Source organism: Boleophthalmus pectinirostris, unplaced genomic scaffold, assembly GCF_026225935.1.
Source record: "Boleophthalmus pectinirostris isolate CB_2022bp ecotype Guang Dong unplaced genomic scaffold, ASM2622593v1 HiC_scaffold_21, whole genome shotgun sequence".
NCBI classification, from domain to species: Eukaryota; Metazoa; Chordata; class Actinopteri; order Gobiiformes; family Gobiidae; genus Boleophthalmus; species Boleophthalmus pectinirostris.
The window spans coordinates 29,570,444-29,593,176 of NW_026571175.1; the positions used below are offsets into that span (position 1 = coordinate 29,570,444).

Sequence of the window (22,733 nt, forward strand, 5' to 3'; positions counted from 1 at the left end):
GGATGAAACTTGAGACTGATCCCTTAGCCCAGGCATCCACGATCCATTGGCAGATCATGGAGTAATTCACCCAGCATTGCCTCCCTGTCTTGGTGAATGTGTATTATGAATGTGAATGCGGGTGGATAATTTAAGTTTCCAACAAGGACGACTCAAATATACAATGAGTAATAATGTGTTTAATGCTGCTTTGCGCACATTTTTTCATGTTTTACAGAAAGGAAACTTAAAACCACATGGCTAATTTGCATAAACTATAAGTGCTGAAAAAAACAGCTTGGTTTTTGAGATTTTTGAGCGCCGTGTACCACATAAATCGGTTCGAGGTCAGTAAGCACAACCAGAATTAATACATAAGGCGCACCAGATTATAAGGTGCACTGTCGATTTCTGAGAAAATTAAAGGCCTTTTAGGTTTTATGAATGAAATAAATAAAAGAAGACATTATGCATTTTGTGTGTTCAGCTTTTCTAAAATATTTGAGCTACTCCACACTATCAACTGTCTTTCAGTGTATAGTATATTGAATTTAAAAATTAAAGAAAACCCTTCAAATTCAATATTATTCAAAAAGTGTACCACAGCAAACTAAAGGACTTTTTTTTTGGCATCTAGAAATACACTATACTAACACATTTTTTATAGAAAGACACATTTTTGGGTCATTACTGAGTCAACAGCACTATTCTCATACACTTAATAAACCTGTTTTAAAATTCCTTCATCAAAATAAGTAATCTTATGATAAAATCTTATTACAAAATGTTTTCATAACCTAAAATTATTATGATATATGTATATTATTTCATTGATATTTTGGCATTTGATCATTTGAGTCCATTTCTTATCTTTATGGGTCTGTGAGTGCTATAAAATACATTTGTTTTCATTGACAGAATCATAGCGAGAAGAGTACAGTTATTAACAAAGGCTTTCAATATAAATCACTGACTTCATCCATTAAAACATTTTATTGGAAAACCTCTATAAAATGGTTAGCTCATGTTTTTTTTGTTTTTTTTTTTACAACCTACCATTACTTGATTAAACCTTAAAATAGTCTCTGTTGTATGTGACAGCTCTTACCTGGTATCTCTGGCTGGTTCCTTGTGCCTGGTCGATGTTGCTGGCTCTCTGCGTCAGTCTGTCCGTGAGTCCGTCCCACTGTTGGGTGATGGACCCCAGCTCGGCCCTCACCTCCCCCAGGTCAGAGGGCTCCTGCGAGGGGTCGGACTGAGACAGGATGCCCTCCGCCGCCTGGGTCAACTGGTCCAACTGCGGACGCCGCGTCTCAAACTCACGCAACATGAACTGGAAACGACAAATTAGAAAGTTAGTATGGTTAGAATTGGCCATTAAAGCTATAAGTTATTAGAAATACAGACACTACTGGTCAAAAGTTTTAGAACACCACACTTCTTTCAGTTTTTTTTTTACTGTTGAACAAAAAGTATTCTAAACTTTTGATTCATTAAAGTGTCCAGTGACCTTTAGCAGATATAACAGCTGAACACACTTGTGGCTCATTCTTTTTACAATAGAAATCAAATATTCTTCAGAAAGTTCTTCCCAAGTCTGTTGCAGAAGTTCACCATAAATGTGTGGCACTTCTTCTGTCCAGTTCATCCCAAACCAGCTCGATGGGTTTAAGTCTGAGGACTGTGCTGGACACTACATGTTTTAAAGTTTACCATCTTGTTCTTTTTTCCTGAGGTAGTTTTGGCAGAGCTTAGACTTGGAGTTATTTTTTATCTTTTTTTTAACCTCTGGCTGTTCAGTATTTATCTTTGTACCATTTCAAGTTCTTCCTTGGACTTGCACGACTTGCAAAAAATAACTGGAAAAATTAGGATGTTCCAAAACTTCTGACCGGTCGTGTATATAAAGTATATAAGACAGAAAAAATAAAAGATTAATAATACAGCTGTTGATTTATTGATTGTTCATTTTTTTAAAACAATAAAAACTGTCAAATTGATATATTTTAGATTCTATTGTATAAATTATCCAACATAACAGACACTGGAGTAGTTACTAAGCCTGAATCATTCTTAATTCTTTAATCATTCTTTATTAAAAAACTTCTATCGGATGTTAGCTGCAAGCACATAAGATATTTAGATCACCATGTTACTTTTTATTGTTTTGAAAATGCTATATTTACTATATTCATCAAAAATAGTGTTTTATAAGCTTCACTTTTGTTTTCTCTGCTCTGAGTCTCTACTCCCTTTGCTCTGCGCCTTAAGTCATTCCCCCTTCAGAGCGCTTTTTATGTATTTTTTAAATTTATGTATTTATTTTGGGCAAGTAGAGATCTACATTCTTATATAATGGAACATATAACATTAGTGAAATCACAATAGAAATAAAAATAACCACAACAAAAAAATTTGCCCAGAAAGGAGTGGGAAGAAGAAAACTTATTTAATCCCACCCTCACTCTTCTAATATGCCATCATAACACAATCTGCCGTGCGTCACATTAACAGAACTACTGCACATCGCATCAGCTTTGTTAAGTTCTTGTGTACAGTTTTGTATCAAGTTTTTGAGGGAGTAAATACTCAAAACCTGCATGGATGACATCTACAACTTTTTCAGGCATGTATTTGATGAGAGTACAACATTCTAGCAAGAAAAAAAAAAAGGATTTTGCTTAATGCCACCTCTTTAAGACTAATTAAGGAGTAGTTATTATAAAGCGGCACCAACACCATCACTTTGTATTATTGGTTCTATTCACGCTTAAGTCACAAACCAGGAAGACGATTGGAAAGATGCGAACGACAATTTCTGGTGTAGTTACCGACACTGGGCTCTCCTGCCGACTGTGATAAAACCATGGATCTATTAAAATAACTGGATAGGGTTTTGCTCCTTGTAGCTGTCTCCAGTTGACGTAGTGGCCACTCACTGTTACTTCAGTGAAAAAAATCCCATGGGCTGAGAGGATTTTTCTTGTAGAGTGCAATGTAATCACAAACTGCTTGCGTTCAGCTGACAGGGCACCTACAACTTTCCAAAATGTCGGATTTGTTGGCGAGTTTTACCCGTTTTTTCTCAGCTCAAAACTCTTCAGTTGGCTTAAAAAACACTTTATAATCGTTCGCTTCGGCTCCGCTCTAGCTCTGATTGATCAAAGCGATCACGTAATACGCTACTGCACATGCTCGGTCGGCCCACAGCCACCAGAAGTACCTCATCGGGCTAAATGTTAATCTGGAATCATGCGCCTTTGAGCTCGACCCATTGACTTGAACGGGAAGCCATTCTGAAACCCCGGGGCTTGGTTAAAACCCACTGAAGTAAATGTGATCAGCGGTAAAATGAAGACTGCATGTGCGGTTTGGAATCATCTTGAATTTTGCGCACTCACCTCTTCTAATTGCTTCTCGTCTAAATGTCTTCTAAATGTACCCAGTGCGCTCGGAGTTGTGTGTCAGTGGGGAAATTATGAAAACTGAGGTATCGTAGTAATTGTTGATTAGCAGAACAGAACCCGCTGGAAGTTGTGATCGCGTCTTTCCAAACGTCTTCTTGGTTTGTGATATAAGCGTGAATAAAGCTTTTTGTATTTATTTAAACCTCTTAGACCTTCACTGACCTGCACTTGCTGTTTCTGCGTGTTGAGCATGTTGGGGTCTATGCTCAGGGGTCCCAGGACACTCATCATCAGCTCCTTCTCCCTGAGCCACGGGGCGAGCTGATTGGCCGCCGAGGCGAAGGTGCCCAGCCTATCAGCGCACGTCTCGAGCTCCTTCTGCCTTTGTGCCGCCGTCTGATTGGTCGCCTGCCACCTGGAGTCTGGGGAAAAAGGTAATTTAGGTATTTAGGTCATTTCACCCAAAGTGCAATAAAGGTAGTGACTTGGAGCAACAAAAAATTCAGGTCATATTATAATGTGTTTGATCTATTCTTTGTTATATAAATAGAAGTAGTAGATCTCTTGTGCATAAGTAAATAAGACAATACTGTGGAAAACTTCAATAATTCTAATTAACAGAATATAAAATGTCAACTTTTTACCATTTCATGCACATGGAGCTGGTATAAAAAAATATTTGAAATGGGTTTATAATGACAAAAACATGTAACATTTATTTTCTGTATATTATAGTTACTTTAATTCATCTTTTCTTACTTTTAAAAAACTGAAACCGAATAGAACTGATATTTTAGAACATTTACATATCAAATTGTTCACGTACGACATAGAATAAGATTTTCATTGACTATAAGAGAAAACAATTAAACTGAACTAAACCTAAAACTAAACAACCAAAGTCATGAATCATTTGACCTTGAGCAGTGAATGAGATAGAAATATGGATTCAAATTGGACTCGATTAGATGAATAATTTCAGTATTTTCCAGTTTTATATGAGTCTTGCAGATGTTATGAGCCAAAAGAGGGGTTTATTCTATCAGAAAATCTAAGCTTATCTCCTGACACTGTGTAACTTTTCTGTAGAGGGTCCCCAACCTGTTTGTCTCCATGGAGATGTTAATGTTTTGGTATGTCCACACTATGGCATTAAACCAGTGTTTTCTAAACTTTTTTTCTGGGGACCCATATTTTCACAAACCTTCGTGACATTATTTGTACATGACAAAATAAAGGTGGATTTGATCATTACTGAACATTAATGAGGATATTTTATTGTTGATTGAGTCTCACAACAATTAATATTACACAAGTTTTAAACAATGAAAGAAGTAATTGAACCAGAAATAAAAGGATCCATAAGTTGCCTATTTGGACATTAAATGTAGCCCATTTCTTTTTCTTTTCAACGTTCAACTGAACCAGCAATATTGGAACAAAATAGACAATAAAATAATTACAAAAAGATAGGATTCACTGACTCACTCACTTTCTCATATGTTAGAACTTTATATTGCAGACGGACATGCAAATCATGACAAGGAGACCCAAAAAAAATCTCTTGTGGCCCAGTCTTTGGGAAACAATGCATTAAACTGACCTGACTTGTATTTGTTCAACAACAGGTGTTGTTTATTGCTCAAAATCTTAAAAACACAAATTCTTACTGTGAGTGGGGACGTCTCTCCACAAATCTAACCTGTAACTTCGCTTGCAAGCCTCCATGGAGATTCTTAAATTCATGGCAATACTTTGGAACTTTTTAGGCACATCTCCATGGAGACAAGCAGGTGATGGACCCTCCACCAGACAAGTTATACATTGCACCTTTAAGTTGTATTTTCTGCAGGTGTACCTCAAGGCTCGATTTTTAGGCCCAGTGTTATTTATTTACATTAATAATCTTTGTGCTTATTTGTGAACTTTATGCACCACTTTTATGCCGATGATACAGTACTTTATTACTATTCAACTTCTGTAGCTCGTTCTCTCAGGATGCGTGCTGCAGTAAGAGATTTTGATCTTAATGGATTTTTCACCTGGTTAAATAAAGCCAAATGAATTAAGTTCAGTCCAAACAATACCATGCTTTCCCAGAGTCCCTCCTACATCTGCTTTTCTCAGCCTGTGACTCACCCTCTGGGCATCTGACTGTGCCCATCTGTGCATTATGAAACTGAAAAGCCCCCATCTACTATTTCACCTTAAATATTTCTGAGTGTTACCTCATCGGACTGGCGCTCTGGCGAAAATATCAAATCGTGTGAGTAGGTTTGGCAGCAATAATTTCTAGTCTCTCACTGCATACATTTTATTTGGAGGAAAAGAGAGTAACCAGATGTATTTTTGAGAAGAAATTGTAAAGCATTTCAACAAAGAGTGAGCGCCATTGTAACTATATGGGGCAGATGACAGGTTTATTTAAAAGATGTCTCTCTTTTCACAAGTATTTCTCATAATGTTGCTACTCTCTGTTATAGCAATGGCATGGGAATAGAAAAGTAAATGACACTATGGGTTATGATTCATTTTGCAGCATTATTTCTTCATTATTACCAAGCCAATACTAACCATTTTTAGTAGGAGTAATAGTTTAGAGTCTTCATAATTGGTGTTTAGGGATGGGACGAGATCTCGTGCCGCAAGATCAAGACAAAATTACCCCAGCATGTGAGAAAATTATCTTGTGAGATTGTTTCTCCCTGAATTTACCTTTACTTTAGACAAAAAGAGTTATGAGCTGTGAGTTATACACTTTGAGAAGCAGTAATTCCAAAAATCAGCATGACAATGACTGCTTAAGTATTACATAAAATAAATAAAATATTAAAGCCAAAATTGTGAAATGTATTGCACTACTTAGTTACCACAAATTATGTCAAAATCTAATCCTGTCTCCTTCTCATGGATCCAAATCTTGTGGTGTGTCTCATCTCATGAAAACTGTGTCTCGTTCCACCCCTAGTTAATAGCACTATAGGCGTACCGTGATTTATTAGGCAGCCTTAAGCCCTATTCGCACCGGATAAATCCAACCTGGGGACGTCTGGTAATTTGCAAATTACCGCCCCACCTCTACTTGCAACACATTCAAAGTCCGTAAATTACTCTATTTTACTGACATTGAGACAGAGATTGAAAGAGAAAAGGCACGAAAAATACACCAACAAACACTGAGATGCAGATTAACACGGGACTAGTATTATCATCAGACATCTGTGTTACAGACAAGGCACATTTGCACAGGATTAAGATCTCATGCATCCTCCGCAATTATTACAAATCACCAAAGGTCCACAGGTTACTAATCCCGTGCAAATAGGGCTTTATTTCTAAATTGTTATCAAGTCATTTCTAGCCGTGTTACCTGGTGGTTTACAGTCTTCATAATTGGTTAGTTACCGTGAAATAAATATGAATAATAAAGTGTACTGGTGGTTTTCAGATTGTAGAATGTGATGATTCTTAAATGAAAGCAAAAGCCAGATTTCCCTATTGATTACATTGTACTTTGCCATGAACTATCTAAAAAATAAATTCACAAATGTTGAACCTAATCATTTCTATTATTGATTAGACTGAAGAACTCACTGTATCACGACAAAAATCTGCATTTGAACCATTGTGATTTTAGCTGCCCCAATCTGTATTTAATATTATTGGTTTATAGACACTAGTTATGTTGAATTACTAAAACTGCTAATACTGTGCTGTAAAATAAAGTGTGACCCTAAATGTTCTAAATGTGTGTATATTAATATGAAATAGGACAGCCAACGCAATGATTTTCTAGTCTCATCTTTCTCTAAATGGACGGGGAGTTTGCGTCAGGTCCCAGAGGCGACAGTGGTCTTTGTTTAAGTTGACACATGTTACCGCCGCTTTGCTCTGGGCTTTGAAATCTGAAACCTTGTTAATAATGATTCTACCCACATGAGTACAGCTCATCTCCACCATCAAAATTTTAAAAACCATTATGCAAAATTAATAATCTCATTTTTTTAAAGACGCCATGACAGGAGAACCAAAGAATTACAATTACCCAATCCATTTACCTTTTCTCTTCTATGAATACTTTGTAAATTTTATTTGTACTAGTACTGATTTGTACTTGAAATAACACTTTTGGCAGGTTTTACCACTAAAATCTATAGATCAATGTTTCCCAAACTTTTTTTCTGGGACCCATATTTTAAAAGTCACAATTTTTTGGCAATAAAATCAATAAACATTATTCGTAAATCACAAAATAAAGGTGGATTTGACCATTATTGAACATTATTGAGGATATTTTATTGCTGACTGAGTGATCGTGTCTCTCTGAACTCAAGTTTTAAACAATGAAAAAAGGGATAAAAAGGAACCATAAGTCACCTATTTGGTCATTAAAAGTAGCCCATTACGTTTTCTTTTCAACATTCAATTGAACCAGCAATATTGGAACAAAATAGTCAATAAAATAATTACAAAAAGATTAGAAATTATACAAAACATGTCTTTTCATTTAATTTCATTTCAACCTACATGCAGATCGTAACAAGGCGACCAAAAAAAATCTCTTGCGACCCACCTGAGGGTCACTTCCCAGTCTTTGGGAAACAATGCTATAGATGACTAAAGCTCAGAGGTCCTACATTACACAAAATTCATTTTAAGTCATGTTATAATGTTGTTACCTACTCAAAAACATACCTAGAGTTGTGTTTTGTTTCATTCCCACATGTTTGAGTATCACTTTATTAGTCTGTCTACATCTCCAAAGCTCAGAATGCTGTTTTATTTTCTTCTTGTGATGTCCTGTAGTGCCCTTTTGTTTAGTAGAGATTGGAAATTCCAGGTTTAAACAATAGTAGTGAAGGTGTATGAAGTTTAAAAACACAATGGAGCACTTCCTGTTTTACCATATGACATCATAAGAGTGTTTTCCATCTGAGATAAGAACTAAAATATTCAAGATTTGTGTGGAGACATGGACGCTGATCACACACATGTTTTGGAGTTGCCTGAAAATGAGGGTATATTGGGAACAATTAAACACGACCTTAACGAGTATTCTGGGATATGGAATTCCAAACATATGTCTTGTGATGTATCTGGGAAGGATGACATGCATTTGACAAAAATTGTTTTAGCTGCATCTAAAAAGGGAATTACAAAGAGGTGGTTGCAACCAGATCCACCTGCACAACAAGACTGGATCAGGATTGTGGAGAATATTTCAGTGATGGAAAGAATAACATATAATCTTAAACCGAAAGGGCACAAATACGATGAGAAATGGGAAAAATGGAATGTATTCATAAATGACACCAGTAAAACAACATAGTACATAAAAATGTCAATACCAAATGCATGTTTAAATAAGAACCTGTAACTCCAGACTGTTGTTACATTGTTTTAGATTTTATATTGTTTCTTGTATGTTTTGAAATGTTACTTAAAACCAATAAAACAAAGTTATAAACAAAGATTTGAGTGTTAAACATGTGTGAATGAAACAAAACACAACTCCAAGTCTGTTTTTGATCAAGAAACTACATTATAACATGGATCAAAAATCAAAAATAGCTTAATATGAACCCTTGAAGTTATTTTAGAAACGTTTCGACTTGTCCATCCATCTCTGGTTGTTATTACTAATTTATATTTCCCTTCTGTCATTGATGTTGATACAGTCACAGTGTTGGTCTTATAAGGACACATACCGATCTCTTGTAGCTGCTGTCTCCAGGTCTCAGCCTCTGGAGAATCTGGGTTTTCTGAGATCAGTTTCCTCAAAGTGCTCTTCAGCTCCTCCACTTTAGCGGCGCGTTCGGCCAGTTCAGACAGCAACGCCTAAAGAAAAAGTCAATAATAACTCTCAATGTATGAATTATGCCATCATCATCATTAGGTTTGTGCTCAAAAATATTACTGATACTGTGCTCAACTAACATGACAATCATAAGTCCTTCGTGATACCTTGTTCTCTTGAGCTTGTGCACGGACGACCTCGGACTTGGACGGGGAGGCGACCTGAGCCTGGGTGAAGCTGCTCTCCTTTTGGGTGAGCCAGCCCTGGAGTTCCTGGGTGCCCTCGGACGCCTTCTGCCTCAGCTCCAGAGAGGACTGCTGTTTGGACAGACGCTCCTGCAGATCTGAACCCAGAGACTCGTATCTGCTGTTCACGTCTGACACGGCCACCTGCAGCTCTGTCAAATCTGAAAAAGACAGGGACAAATGTGCAGTTATTTTTAATAGCACCAGCCATGTGGGAATTCTGATTATGCTCAGAGAGATGCATAATTTGATTAAAAAATATTAAGCAATGTATCAAACATAATGAACAATAATGAAAAAACTTTAGTGAAAGTTAATAAGAGCAAACCCATATTTAAAAAAGGTTCACTATGTAACATTTCTGCCACCTGCTTGTCTGCGTGGAGAAATTGCTTTGTTTGGAATGTTCCACAGTATGACATTAGATCAGTGGCGGGGCGTCAAATATCTGAATCACAGACTGATGTTAATTATATTACTATTAAATAATTCAAAATGTTCTGTCCGCTTCCTTTCAGAGCTTTTACGATGCTTGTGCTGCTTCCACACATGGATTTTCATATTAAAGCATTTGACCAATCACATTTCAGCCGTCATTTGTTGCTAGGCAGAGTCAAAGTCAAAGAAGTGTCCCTGATGCTTTCACAACCCTTTCTGCAGGCCTTCGAACATAAAGTAAATGTCAATGAAACTGTTGTTTCAACCAATCAGATTTTGAGTTGGTATCACCAGGGCCTCCTAGCAGCGCATGACAACGTCACCGGATTCAGACCTGCTGATTGGACAGTCAGAGAGTGAACCAGCCAAAGCAGCAAACTGCATCTGTAGTGGAACCAGGTCTAAACCAGGACTACACCAGGACTAATCTTGGACTTGAGAGAGGTCCTTTCATCTGCGGTCACCGACAGTCTACGCAGGCACACCTTCAGGCCAGTCTTGACAAACAGTTCTGGTTTAGTCCTGGTTTAGCACCCCAGCACTCCTCACTTTTTCTCCATGCATCGCGCATCCCCATCTCCACGGCTCTTTATACTGTGTTTCTGTATAATGAGAGTGGATTGTTTCAGACGGAGCACTACTCAAGGCCTAGGTGTTAAATGCAAGCTCCGCCACTGAAGTAATCAGAGGTGAGGACTTGTAAGTCGTGACTTGGACTCAAATCAGACTTGAGTCACTATTTTTAGGACTTGAGACTTGATATGATAAAATGGACTAAGACTTGGGACTCGATTTGGACTTGAAGGTCAGTGACTTGGGACTTGACTCGGGCTTGAGGCGTGTGACATGAGAAGACTAGTGGTGTATATACAGTCTGTGTTGAACAAACTTCAGTCAGTAGTAGTGCTAAAACATTTCCTTACATTTCATTTTTTATCTATTCAGTATCTTTCAATCCTCAGTCAATGCATTTCCTCATCCTACAACTGTACAAACATTTATATTCAACAGCAAGCTGACATAAAAAGTGAAAAGACAAAAGACAACAAACATTTTTTTCTATAAAGTCAGAGAATCCTGGAGCAGCACAGACAGTTACCTTTACATGTGTGAATGCCATTGAGACTGCTGGGACCTGAAGAACCATTGATGTGAGGGGCACCTGAAGAAAGACACACAGCTACTCAGACGAGAACAACAAGAAGAAGGCCACAAGAAGCACACAGAAGCTTCACACGAACAACGATAATACAGAAAAGAAGCAAGCACGTTACAGAGATGATAAATGGAGCCTGTTAACTTAATGTTAGCCGTGTTAAAATGTTTATACATCATCAAAACATAAAATACCTGGAGTTGTGTTTTGTTTTATTCACACATGTTTGAGAAATGAAAAAAGAGTGTGAGGAAATGTTTGATATTTCATGGTAATGTTTGATAATCATTCAACTGTGGATGTTTCATTATGTTTGAATCTAATTAATTTAATCCATGGTATTTAAATGTAATTTTATTTAATTTTTTTTATGCACAGCGATCATGTTCAGTTTTTAAAGTATTCATAAGGTGGAGGATTTACTATAAGCCCTTTTAGGTTTTTTGTCTCTTCCGGCACCTACTTTTTTTATCTAATGTGTGTTTTTTTTTATATAGTTATGTTACATGTGCAATAAATAAATAAATAAATACAAAATAAATCCTTTATTATTAGTCTGTTTACATCTCCAAAGCTCAAAATGTTCTGTAATGTCATGAAGCTGTTGTTTTCAAGTTAACAGCTACTTTTTACTTTTTGTTCAGTAGAGTTTAACAATTCCAGGGCTGAAAATCATCCAAGTGATTCTAGTAAATTTGTATGGAGTTCAAAAACACAATGCAGCACTTTTCTGTATCACCACATGACATCACAAGTTGGGAAAGAGTTTCAGTTTCAGAGAGAAGAACTCAGCCTTTATAAGCAGGGTTTGTGTTAAGAAACAAAACACAACTCCAGGTATGTTTTAGATGAAGAAACTTTATACTATAGATCAGAAAACAGGGTAATACAAGTCAGTGCGATTTCTTACCAGTTTTGGTTTGTGGTGCGGTGATGTCGATGATAATTGTCTCCAGCTCTGAGCCTTTTTTGTTCAACTCCTGAACTCTGGATTTCTGAGATTCCCAGTCATTCAACAAGTCCTGAAGAAAGACAGTTGATTATTAAAGAAGAGATATTACACTTGTTAACACATAAGACTGTATAGAATCATTTACAGTCTCTGCTGCTTTCACTCCCCATGCCATGTCACTCCCCCTTCAGAGCGCTATCACAACACAATCAGCGTGCGTTCCTCTAATGAAACTACTGCACATCTCATCAGGGGTGTGAAATTGTACTGTATTGTTTTGTATCTTGCGTTTTGAGCAGAGGCTAGGATTGTACTCGTAAAAAGGGTTGACACGGCCCAGGAGAGATCACTAGATTACTGAAACATGCATGGATGACATTTAAAACACACTCCAAAAAGTTGATTTTGCATAGTATAACGTGTAGTAATTTTTTAATGCCGTTTCAGGGTATTTTTTAAAGTGAATTGTGTAACTTTTATGGTAAAGGGTCCATCAAAAGTTTTTCGTCATACAGATGTTATTGCTTTGTCTGGAATGTTTCACAGTATGGCATTAAACTTTTCTATCTTCATGGAGATCAAACCTGTTTTCCTAGGTATTTTTGAGCTATAAAATCACCTGTAATTGAATAAATGTAGGAAACAAGCAGGTGATTGACCCCAAAACAAAAAGTTACACACTGCGCCTTTTATTTTGTACGTGTGTATTTATATGAAAGCAATTATCTTCAATCAGTAGAACAAACGAACCTTGAGCTGCTGTACCCTCCTCTGCAGCCCGTCCGTGTTGAGGCTGCTCTCTTTGGCGGGGAGTTGGTCCTGCGCCGTCTGCAGCCACCTGAGGAGGGAGCCGGAGAGCCCACGGAACTGATGCAGCTGCTCCTCACAGGCGTGGATCGCAGCGAATCTGAAAAACACAGAAGAAGAAGAGGTTCATATTTAGTCTAATGTAAATAAATAATTGTTTTTAGAGGAAGGAAAGTTTGGTTTGAGCTAAATAACATACGCCAATGTTTAAAGGCAAACAGGGAACATTAGTTTGAGGTGAATATGATGAACAGATTTTTGTATTGTGGAGAGTATTCAAATTAAAGGCATAGTATGTAACTTTCTGGATGATTCCTTGGAAACAGTTCAATGAAAACAAGACAGTTAAAACCGTACTCTGGGAATATCTGCATGGATATGTCTAAAGATCTGCACACTGTAGATTTAAATTGCGAAAAGTTCATTTTAATAACTAGATTTTTGTTCCAAGCCAAAATATCAATATCTCATATATATTAAAAGTAGGTTTGAATAAAAACAATGAAAGAACTAAGTCAGGACAAAACCAGGACCAGGGGCCTCATTTATAAAGCTCGCTTATGCACAAATCCTTGCGTAGTTGCTCTCTACACCAACCGCGGGATTTATGAAACTTGTCCTAAGTCTGGCGCTTTGCTTATCTCTACACCAACTCAGGACCTCCTGTAAGCTCTACGCAAAGTCTGGAGACACGGGGAAAAAGCAACACTCGAGGAGAGGAGCAGAAGTGAACAGAGTTTGAGGAAGAGTTTGATCAGAAACTTAAGAGAAAATCCACGTATATAAAAGAATGACCTTCAGATTTGTGCATTTAAGTGTTTGGTTCGCCAAAACAGGGAGAAGGGCTGTTTAATATTTTGGAGAATAATGAGTGGAATAAACATTTGAAACTCATGCATGTTCCCGGTGTGGCGCAGGGTCTCCCACAGTCCGCACCGTGACCATAGACTTCTATAGAACACAGTCTGTGACCCAACACAGAGGACGAAATAATGACCGGACCTGAGAAAAAACTCTTCCCTTGGACACAGCAGGAGCCAGGATTTTGATTTAATGAACGCAACTTTAACACTTTTACTTTAGTCTTTATGCACCAAGTGACTCAAGTCTGCGCACGACACGAAGCCTACTGTCCGAACCTGACCTGAGCACAAAATTATCCCTACATTTTTGCGTAATAAGGAGCTCGAGCAAATGTCACACATGTTTAACACATAAATCCTACTCCACTGTATTTTTAAACTAAACACACAATCATTTCAGTCTTGGAATTGCCAGTCTCTACTGAACAAAAGTCAAAAGGTAGTTATTGAAAACTACTGCTTCATGACATCACAAGTTGGAGCAGAGCATTTTGAGCTTTGGAGTTGTGGACATGTAGACGTGTGAGTGAAGCAAAACACAACTACGTAAGTTTTTGATGAGGTAACAACAATGTTTTAAAGCTCACAAGAGTCAATTTTGTATAATCTAGGACCTTTAACCGGCTTGCTTGTATCCACATTGTCCTTTTCGGGGCATTTCTGGGAAGAGGGCAGAAAAATAGCTCACAGTCTCTGCTTTGGCTCAGAACAAATACAGGACTGCGATATAAAGCATACAGTTATGTTTTTATGATATAATTATAGAAGAGAGTACATAAACTGTTTCTGACGGGCCCGGGGGCACTGCTGACACAGCCCTGGCCTCTCTGATCTCACTGTAGACAAAACAGCTCTCACAAGTCTTTTGGCCCTGGACAGTGTCATTATAATGCTGCCATTTTTCTCCCTCGGGACACAGAAAGAAAGAGGCTGGGGCTGATCCAAAAGTGAGCGGGACAATGAGCCATGTCCACTGCTTATATTAGCCTCCGACAGCAGCCAAATACAGCGGCTAAAGCGGACCAGAATACGCGGCATGTTTGGTATGTTTAACAAGACCGTTTAGAGACAGAGCCAAATGATGCTTTATGTTACAGGTGAGTACAGGTCGGTCCTTGTTTAGATGGTTTTACTTTACTTTACTTTACTTAATATTACAGTATTATTGCTGTTTCCTCATCACAAACAGACCTGGAGTTGTGTTTTGTTTCATTCATACATATTTAGCACACAAACCCTGCAGATTTAGGCTGAGTTCTTCTCTAAAACAGAAAAAAACTCTGTCATATGATAATACAGGAAGTGCTCCACTGTGTTTTTAAACTCCACACACCTTCACTAGAGTAATATGGATGATTTCAGTTGTGGAGCTGATAGTCTCTGCTGAACCAGAGGTAAAAAGGGAAGCTGTTAACTTAAAAACTACCGCTTCATGACTTCCAAAAGTAGAACATAGCGTTTAGATATTTGTAGATGCAGACAGACTAATAATAAAAAGTTACTCAGACAAAATTCTAATATAGAGATGACAACATCCTAACATTGCTTAACCTCCTAGAACCCACACTCTTGCATGGCTTTATTGATTTCTCTTTCTTATTTGGGCTGATTGGGACCTGATGAGAGCAAAAATTCTATTTTTTAGAATATTTTAATATTTTGTCCACATATGATATACAAGATATTCATTTTAATATTTTTGTTTTAATCATTTTAATCATTTAATTTTAATCATTTTGATGGAACACAATAAAGTCATAATTGAATACTGATTTGCAAAACCTACTGTATTTACTAAGTGCCTGAACAAACCAAAATGTGTTGGCCACTCATACCAAGTCCTAGGAAGAGTTAACTTTTTGTAATATAGAACCTTTAAAGTCACTATTTCTACAAAATACATTAATCATACATTTAGAACTAATTTAGCTCATGCGTATTCATATTTGGTAAATATATCGTGCTGACCTCTTTTAATCAACTCCATTATTAAAGTGAATAAACCAAGGCTCAACTCCAGGTGTTGTTGTTTTTTTTTGATGAGGAAACAACATTATAAAAGTTTAAAATCATTTTCCAAGTACAGATTTTTATATTTGTCAAACCAGAACTGAACCAGGACTGGACTAGGATTGAACCATGTCTACTCTACCCCAAGCAATACCTGAAGCAAAAAAAACAAACAAACAAACAAAACAAAAAACAAAAAACAGACTAATAAGGCCAGGATAAGAACTGGATCTGCACGAAACAACAATTTAAAGGTGCACTATGTTACTTTTTGGTTGGGATACACTTGTTTCTGTGGATATGTCATTGCTCTGTCTGGAATGTTTCACAGTATGACATTAAACAGCTCTACATTTATTACATTACAGTGCATGGATGTGATGACTGAGACTGAATGGGAATATAGTTTCACTTATTTTATTGACTGGATGAATGTTTGCATCAATATACTGTACATTGCATTTTATTTTATTGGCATGTGCACCATTTATGACTTTGTGTAGTTCAGTGTTTTTATGTGCATTTTTCCTGATAAATAGACAAATAAACTAAACTAAACTAAACAGGTGGTTTATTGGTCAAAAATACCTAGAAAAGCTTGGTCTGGTTTGGTCTCCATGATGACAGAAAGGTTTAATGCCATACTGTGAAACATTCCAGACAAAGCAGTAACACGTCCATGGAGAAAAGCATTTGACGAACCCTCCACTAGAAATATTACACACTACACCTTTAACTATGTCTGTGCTGAGCTCAACGGGTCCAGGTCCAGTTAGTCCATGAACCCGGCTCTAAGGTCTCAGAGGTGACAACAACTATTATTTTAAACCTTGTCACTTAATATGCGATCAGGCGTGTTAAAACAGGACTTTTAAGTGGCGGTTAAATCCGTCCAAAATCCCACACACATTCCGTGAGTTGTATTTTTAAAATCCCTTGCCCCCTGCTGGCGCTGACAGGGCCTCGCGTGTGGAAACAGGGTCGGCATGGCAACCGGCGAAGGATACGGTTTTAGAAATGCCAACAGCAAAGGGGACGCAACACAAAGTCACCGGGAGAGTTTTAAAAGAGAAGGGCTAATCCAGACATAATCCCATTTTATTTTTTACCAGCTATAAAGAGTGATACATTAGAATAACCGTGTTTAAACCCAGGAATAGAGCGTAGACAGTCTAAACAGACACAGGAAGTTAAGTGTCTTGCCCAAAGACACCAAAATATCAATATTAGGGATGTAACATTAACCATAATATCGTGATATCGTGTCATCAAAATGCTCACAATAATAAGTTCCTTCGCTTAAATACCTTGTTTTACAGTAGCAACAGCTTATAAACATCGGGAACTACATATCCCATGATTCATTTCAGTGCAAACAACATGAAGAAATATGTTTTTTACTTGAATTCTTGGGATTATGACGGAAATAATTTACACCAAAAAGTTATCATGGCATTTTAAAAGCAAAAAGAGTCCCATCTACAATTATATCAGCCTCTCCAAAAATATCGCAATAAATATCGTACCGTGAGATGCATATCGTGATAATATCGTATCGAGAGATTTGGATATCATTACGTTCCTAATGAATATATCATCAAGACTATTTTTTTGTATCTTTTAGCAATTCATTTGTGACCGCACTACAATTTTGTTCCTTATATTATTAAATTCATCAATTGCAAAAATCTAACTTTGGTTTAAAGACTTGAAATGACTTGAAGCCCAAAGCAGACGACTTGGACTTGACTTGGACTTATGGACCAGTGACTCGAGACTCGACTTGGACTTGCCTGTATTTGACTTGGGACTTGACTCGGACTTGAGGTCAAAGACTTGAGACTTACTTGAGACTTGCAAAACAATGATTTGGTCCCACCTCTGATAAGTGGTGTAGTGTGGTCGATTTAACAAATAAATACTGTTGCTAAAATCATGAGGGACTTTACGATTCCCAGATCTAAACAGTATTGATTAAAGCTGAGATTGAATTGTTAATCTTTTAGATAGTTGGGCAAATTGGAGGAAACTGTTATCAACCATTTTATCCATGTAACTGATGCTATTGTCCGCTTACAAATCATGTACAAAATTAAATAATGGTGTCAAAACAGCTTTGAATCTTGTCTGGAGCCAATTTGTGGATGACAGTCTTTAAAGGTTTCAGTAAATTGTAAATGTGTGCATTGCTTTTTGAAACTTGTATATAAAAAACATAGCGTTATCCTCTGTAGTATTTGTTTTTCGGAGAGGTGGTTGCTTGTATTACCTTTTATTGACGCTTGTCTCCAGTTGGTTGAATTCTTCAGACACTTCTTTGACGTTGTCCAATAGGCTCTGAGTGTTGGTGAAGGTTTTCGATTGGCTGAGCTCAGAGCCCAGGCTGCAGAAAGACTTCAGCTGACCGGACTCCTGCTCCAGCTCAGACTTCACCTCCTGAAAATCACAAACACAAGTACAATGTATTAAAAAAAAAAGGCGAAACAAAGACAAGAGTGTCAGAATAATTTTATTATCCCATATTTGCTAAATGCTTGTGTGATATTCTAGGCCTATGAGTTAACCATTTATGTACTACAATTCTTTGATTTATAATGTACCAATCACTTGTCACTTGTTGAATAACCTCTGTGTGTTTGACAACTGTGTGCAGTGTCCTGTCGCTCTAGTGAACCTCGAGATGATTCCTCACATGAAGCCAACTCCCACTGTCACACATGCAAGAGTTATGATGGTGTCTGACCTAAGGCACCTCCTGATTGTTAATCATGTTTTATGTGTTTGTACTATGCATAGCTGCATCAGTTTCTTATTATGTCTTTGCTGATTCCCCCTTCCCCTTGAGAATTATCATTCTGTAACTAGGGCCTCCTAATGAAATAAAAGGAGGAGAGCGGCCTTGAGTCATCAGAACGTGTGGATAATAAGTGCATAAGTACATGAGGAAATGTTCATGTACATTTTTAGATTTTGTACATGTGATCTGACCTCTATCGTCTGCCTGTAGTCCTCCACACTGCGGTCTGGTTGTCCCACAGGGCTCAGGGCCTTCAGTCTGCTCTGGGTGAACACCTGGAGGTCCGTGCCCAAGCGCTCGTAGTTCTCCAGGCGGGGCAGCAGTGCTTTGAGCTCGGTCTCCCTCTCCGTTTGAACCGCCTGGGCTTTAGTGAACCTCTGCGTGAGCTGGTCCAGGGAGCTCTTCAGACCGGAGGCGGTGGAGGCGTCCGAGCTCTGCAGAAGTTTGGACACGGCGTCTCTTGTGGCGTCGACGCTGCCCTGTCTCGACAGTATCTCCTGACGCAGTTTCTGTAGAATAAGAGATTTTAGATAAGCCTGTCACGATAAAAAATTTGAATTGCAACTTATTGTTTTCGTGAATATACAAGATAATATTGAAGCAAATTTATACCACTGACACGATAATCATTAAGCAGAAACTATTCTAAATTGTTTATATATTTGAGATACAAATAATAAATTGCAGAATTAATCACTTAAGTTCTTAGTTTGTATCTATAATGGGTCATAAAAGTTATTTCAACCCTCAGCAGCTCAAATCTTATCATATTACTAAATATAAAAATAAACAAATTATCCCTAGTGTAAAGAAAAATTACCCATGATAAATATTGTCCCCAAAAATTATTGTTCCATTTGTCATTTATTAAACGATAAGTCAATATAGTAATTTTGGTGACAATTTTCAAACTTCGGCTTTAAGTAATTATTCAGATTTTATATTTGAACAAAAAACTCAAACAAAAATGATCATATAAAAGCAGCAGGTTTTGTCCTCCCTAGTCAAATACAGGTAGATTTTATATTTTTGCTCATAACATTTTACCCTTGCTAGCAACTTTTTTCATATATAACTTTACAGAGGCTTAGATGTATATTTTGTAAACAATAATTAGATATTAAAGCAAAGCAGATAATGCAAAGAGTTACTAAGAAAATACTGTATGTATGTATAAATGTTTAAAACAATCATTGGTAAGTAACATCTGAATAGGAACAGTAACAGTCCTTGTTATCAGAGGTATAATACTCCTTACAATAGAAGCATAGCCAGATTGGACTGTACTAAATTAGAATGGAAACGCTGCTTCTTCTCTTTAACTCTCGTGCTACTACCATTTATTCTACAACAAGGCATTAGCGATGACCAGAAGAAATTTAGTGGTTTCAAAAATCAAATAACTCCTCTTTTTTTTTTAATACTTGTTTTTTGTTTGTTTTTTGTACATACCTGGTTCTGTGTGAGAGCCTCTTGCACAGCCTGAGCGGTGGGCAGTACCGGTGCCGGCTGCAGGGGGAGCTCTTCTAACCAGGACAGCAGAGTCTTGAGTCCCTCCTGGACGCTGACGGACTGAGCCACGGCGGTCTGGAGCTGCTCCGCCCGCTCCGACACAGACGAGGACAGAGAGCCAAAACGCTTCTCCAGACCATCTACAAAAAACACAGTATATGGCATTTTATTTAGCTTATTACCATGGCAACATACAAGATATTTGCAGTATTTTAAAAGAATAGAAACTTTATTCCATCGTAGCTACAATTTGCACCAATGAATAATAATAAATGTATATGAACTTGATTTGTCTGTAAAAAAAACTTTTCTTGTAGAGGATCTGCCATCTATTTGCCTCTACTAAGATGTTATTATTTTGCCTGGTATGATTCACAGTATGGAATTATGAGCTACGATATTAAAATCCATGGAGACAAGCGAGTGTTACTGTAATTCAAAGTTCTCCAACCTGTAGGTCAGGAGTTATTAGTAGTTCTCTGCTAGACGTCTGCGTGACACAAACATTTTCAGTTCTACTCCCACCCTGCTCATAAAGAATTGTAATTTTCATTCCCGCTCCCATCCGCATCTACGATATTTTGTTCTGCTCCCGCCTGCAAATCCCGCAAGATGGGGGTTTCTTTCATTAGCTCTATCAAACATGGAGAAGTGGAAAGGAATTGTGTAAAATGTGCGGCAGTTTAGACCAAGTCTGCAAGTTTAGGCTGCTTAAAGTGTTTTTATAAAACATCCAGCACAAATTATGCATGATAGGTATACATTAATCATTTGTATATTTTACTTTACACTCTATATTTAGTTTGCGGGACTGCAGTTTATCATCCCACCCACCTCCGCCATGAGCTTTCAAAATGTGTCCCATGTTGCACTGTTTTGCGTTAGGAATGCAGGGCTCTATTCTCCAAGTATTTCTGAATTATACACATTGTGCTGAATAAGTAAAATGTAATAAGTTACCCTTGTAAATGTATAATTTTGTTGACTAACTTTGTGCATTAATAAATAATTCTTTATTTTTATCTAACAGCATCTAAGGCTGTGAAAGTTCTATACTCAGTTTCGTGTGACTGCTAACATTTTTTAGCTCTAAGTTGGAGACCCCTGCTGTAATTGAATAAATGCAATATTATTTTCCATCCAGGCAAAGAATTAACAACTCCATGGACACAAACAACAGGATCCCCCATAACCAGAAAGGTTCCATAGTGGACTTTTAACTTGATATGACCACAGTTTGCCCTATAGTTACCTGCAGCACAGAGGATGTCCACAGCTCTGAGGGACGGAGACTCCTCGGTGCTCACCAGGTCTCGCCCGGCGCGTTTCACCTTCTCCAGCTGGACGGAGCGCTCCGCCATTTCATCCTGCAACGACTGCAGCGACGAGATTATAGTTAAAATAAACAAACAACTACTTTGTTCATAGTAATAGGACCAATCTCTCTACATTTCTGAGCTCTATTTTTGCACCTTTTTGTTCAATGCTTTAATTAACCATAATAAAGCATCTGACTGATCCTCACCTGGACTTGTCGTAGTGTGTTCTGCAAGTTCTGTGGGTCTGTGTCCACTGTGGGTTTGGTGATGCTTTGGTTTTGTTCCTGAGCGCTGAGCCACGAGTGCAGAGACACCATCTCATCCTGATACTGCTGGTACCGCTCCAACAGGCCGGAGAGACGGGCCCCCAACTCTGACGACTGAGACCACAACAGAACAGGAGGTTATTATTGGAAGTTTAATGAAATAATAGGGGAAAACATTCAAGAAAATCAACTTAAATCTCTTTTCCGTTACCTTAGTATGCAGTGCAGTGTATCTGTGGTTAGCGTCGTGTAGTTTGTCTGTGACCAGTTGTTTGGTGCTGTCCAGAGCGGGGTCAGAACCTCCCACCTGCTCCAGAGCCCCCTGCACCGAGTCCAGAACCTTCTGACCCGAAATGGACACGAAGCGCAGGTCTGCTTTGTGGCAAATGACATCCTCAGACAGCTGACAACAGAAAAAATGTATGTATGTGTTAGTTTAGTTCATAGTTTAATGCAAAATGTCTGAAAAATGCAAAAGAAAGCTCATTGTGTTAGATTAAAAGAAGAATTTTTGTTGTGGTTATTTCTATTATGATTTCACTAGAGTTAAATGTTCCATTGTATAAGAATGTAAAGCTCCTACTTGCCCAAAATAAATACATAAATAAATAAATAAAAAGTTTAATAGAGATATAATAAAGGCAAACAATATTAACAGCTATAATAAATACCAAAAGGTTGAAATAGTAAATCGGGGTAATAAAGAACTACCGAATCAATATACAAAAAAATCTATAATAAAAAGATATAAAAAAAAACATTTACTACTATGGCAGTATAAATGATGCTATCACCATTATTACTGAATAAAGTATAGAATAGAAAACAATACAAGAAGTGCTCCACCGTGTTTTCAATTAACTTATAATTAACTACTTTTGATCATTTCAGCCGTGGAACTGCCAATTTCTACTGAACTTAAAGTAAAAGGTGTCTGCTGACTCGAAAACTGCCCCTACATCAGGGGTTCTTAGCCTTTTCTGACGCTGCGGCCCGATTTTTCCAGTGCAGAGTGGCTCGAGGCCCATTAAATATTAACACTGTAGAGATTTAACTGATCTCACTCATTTTTATTCAATAATAAATCAAATCCACTCACAGTTTAACAAACTAAACCCTGAATAAACTTTAATGAATAATAACATGACATGGTAAAATGTGATCACCACAGAGATTTTTATTAAA

At 37.6% G+C, this 22,733-nt stretch overlaps 1 protein-coding gene across 1 annotated transcript in view; it reads right to left on the minus strand.

Moving 5' to 3' along the window:
• macf1a (microtubule actin crosslinking factor 1a) overlaps window positions 1–22,733 on the minus strand; it is a 325,705-nt gene that overhangs the window by 139,585 nt on the left and 163,387 nt on the right. Inside the window, 13 exon segments of the mRNA XM_055156981.1 lie at window positions 1,088–1,312; window positions 3,609–3,808; window positions 9,095–9,224; window positions 9,351–9,589; window positions 10,966–11,028; window positions 11,933–12,044; window positions 12,725–12,881; window positions 17,924–18,090; window positions 18,643–18,960; window positions 19,904–20,103; window positions 21,216–21,339; window positions 21,489–21,662; window positions 21,760–21,951. Coding sequence (XP_055012956.1) covers window positions 1,088–1,312; window positions 3,609–3,808; window positions 9,095–9,224; window positions 9,351–9,589; window positions 10,966–11,028; window positions 11,933–12,044; window positions 12,725–12,881; window positions 17,924–18,090; window positions 18,643–18,960; window positions 19,904–20,103; window positions 21,216–21,339; window positions 21,489–21,662; window positions 21,760–21,951 — 2,301 coding nt within the window.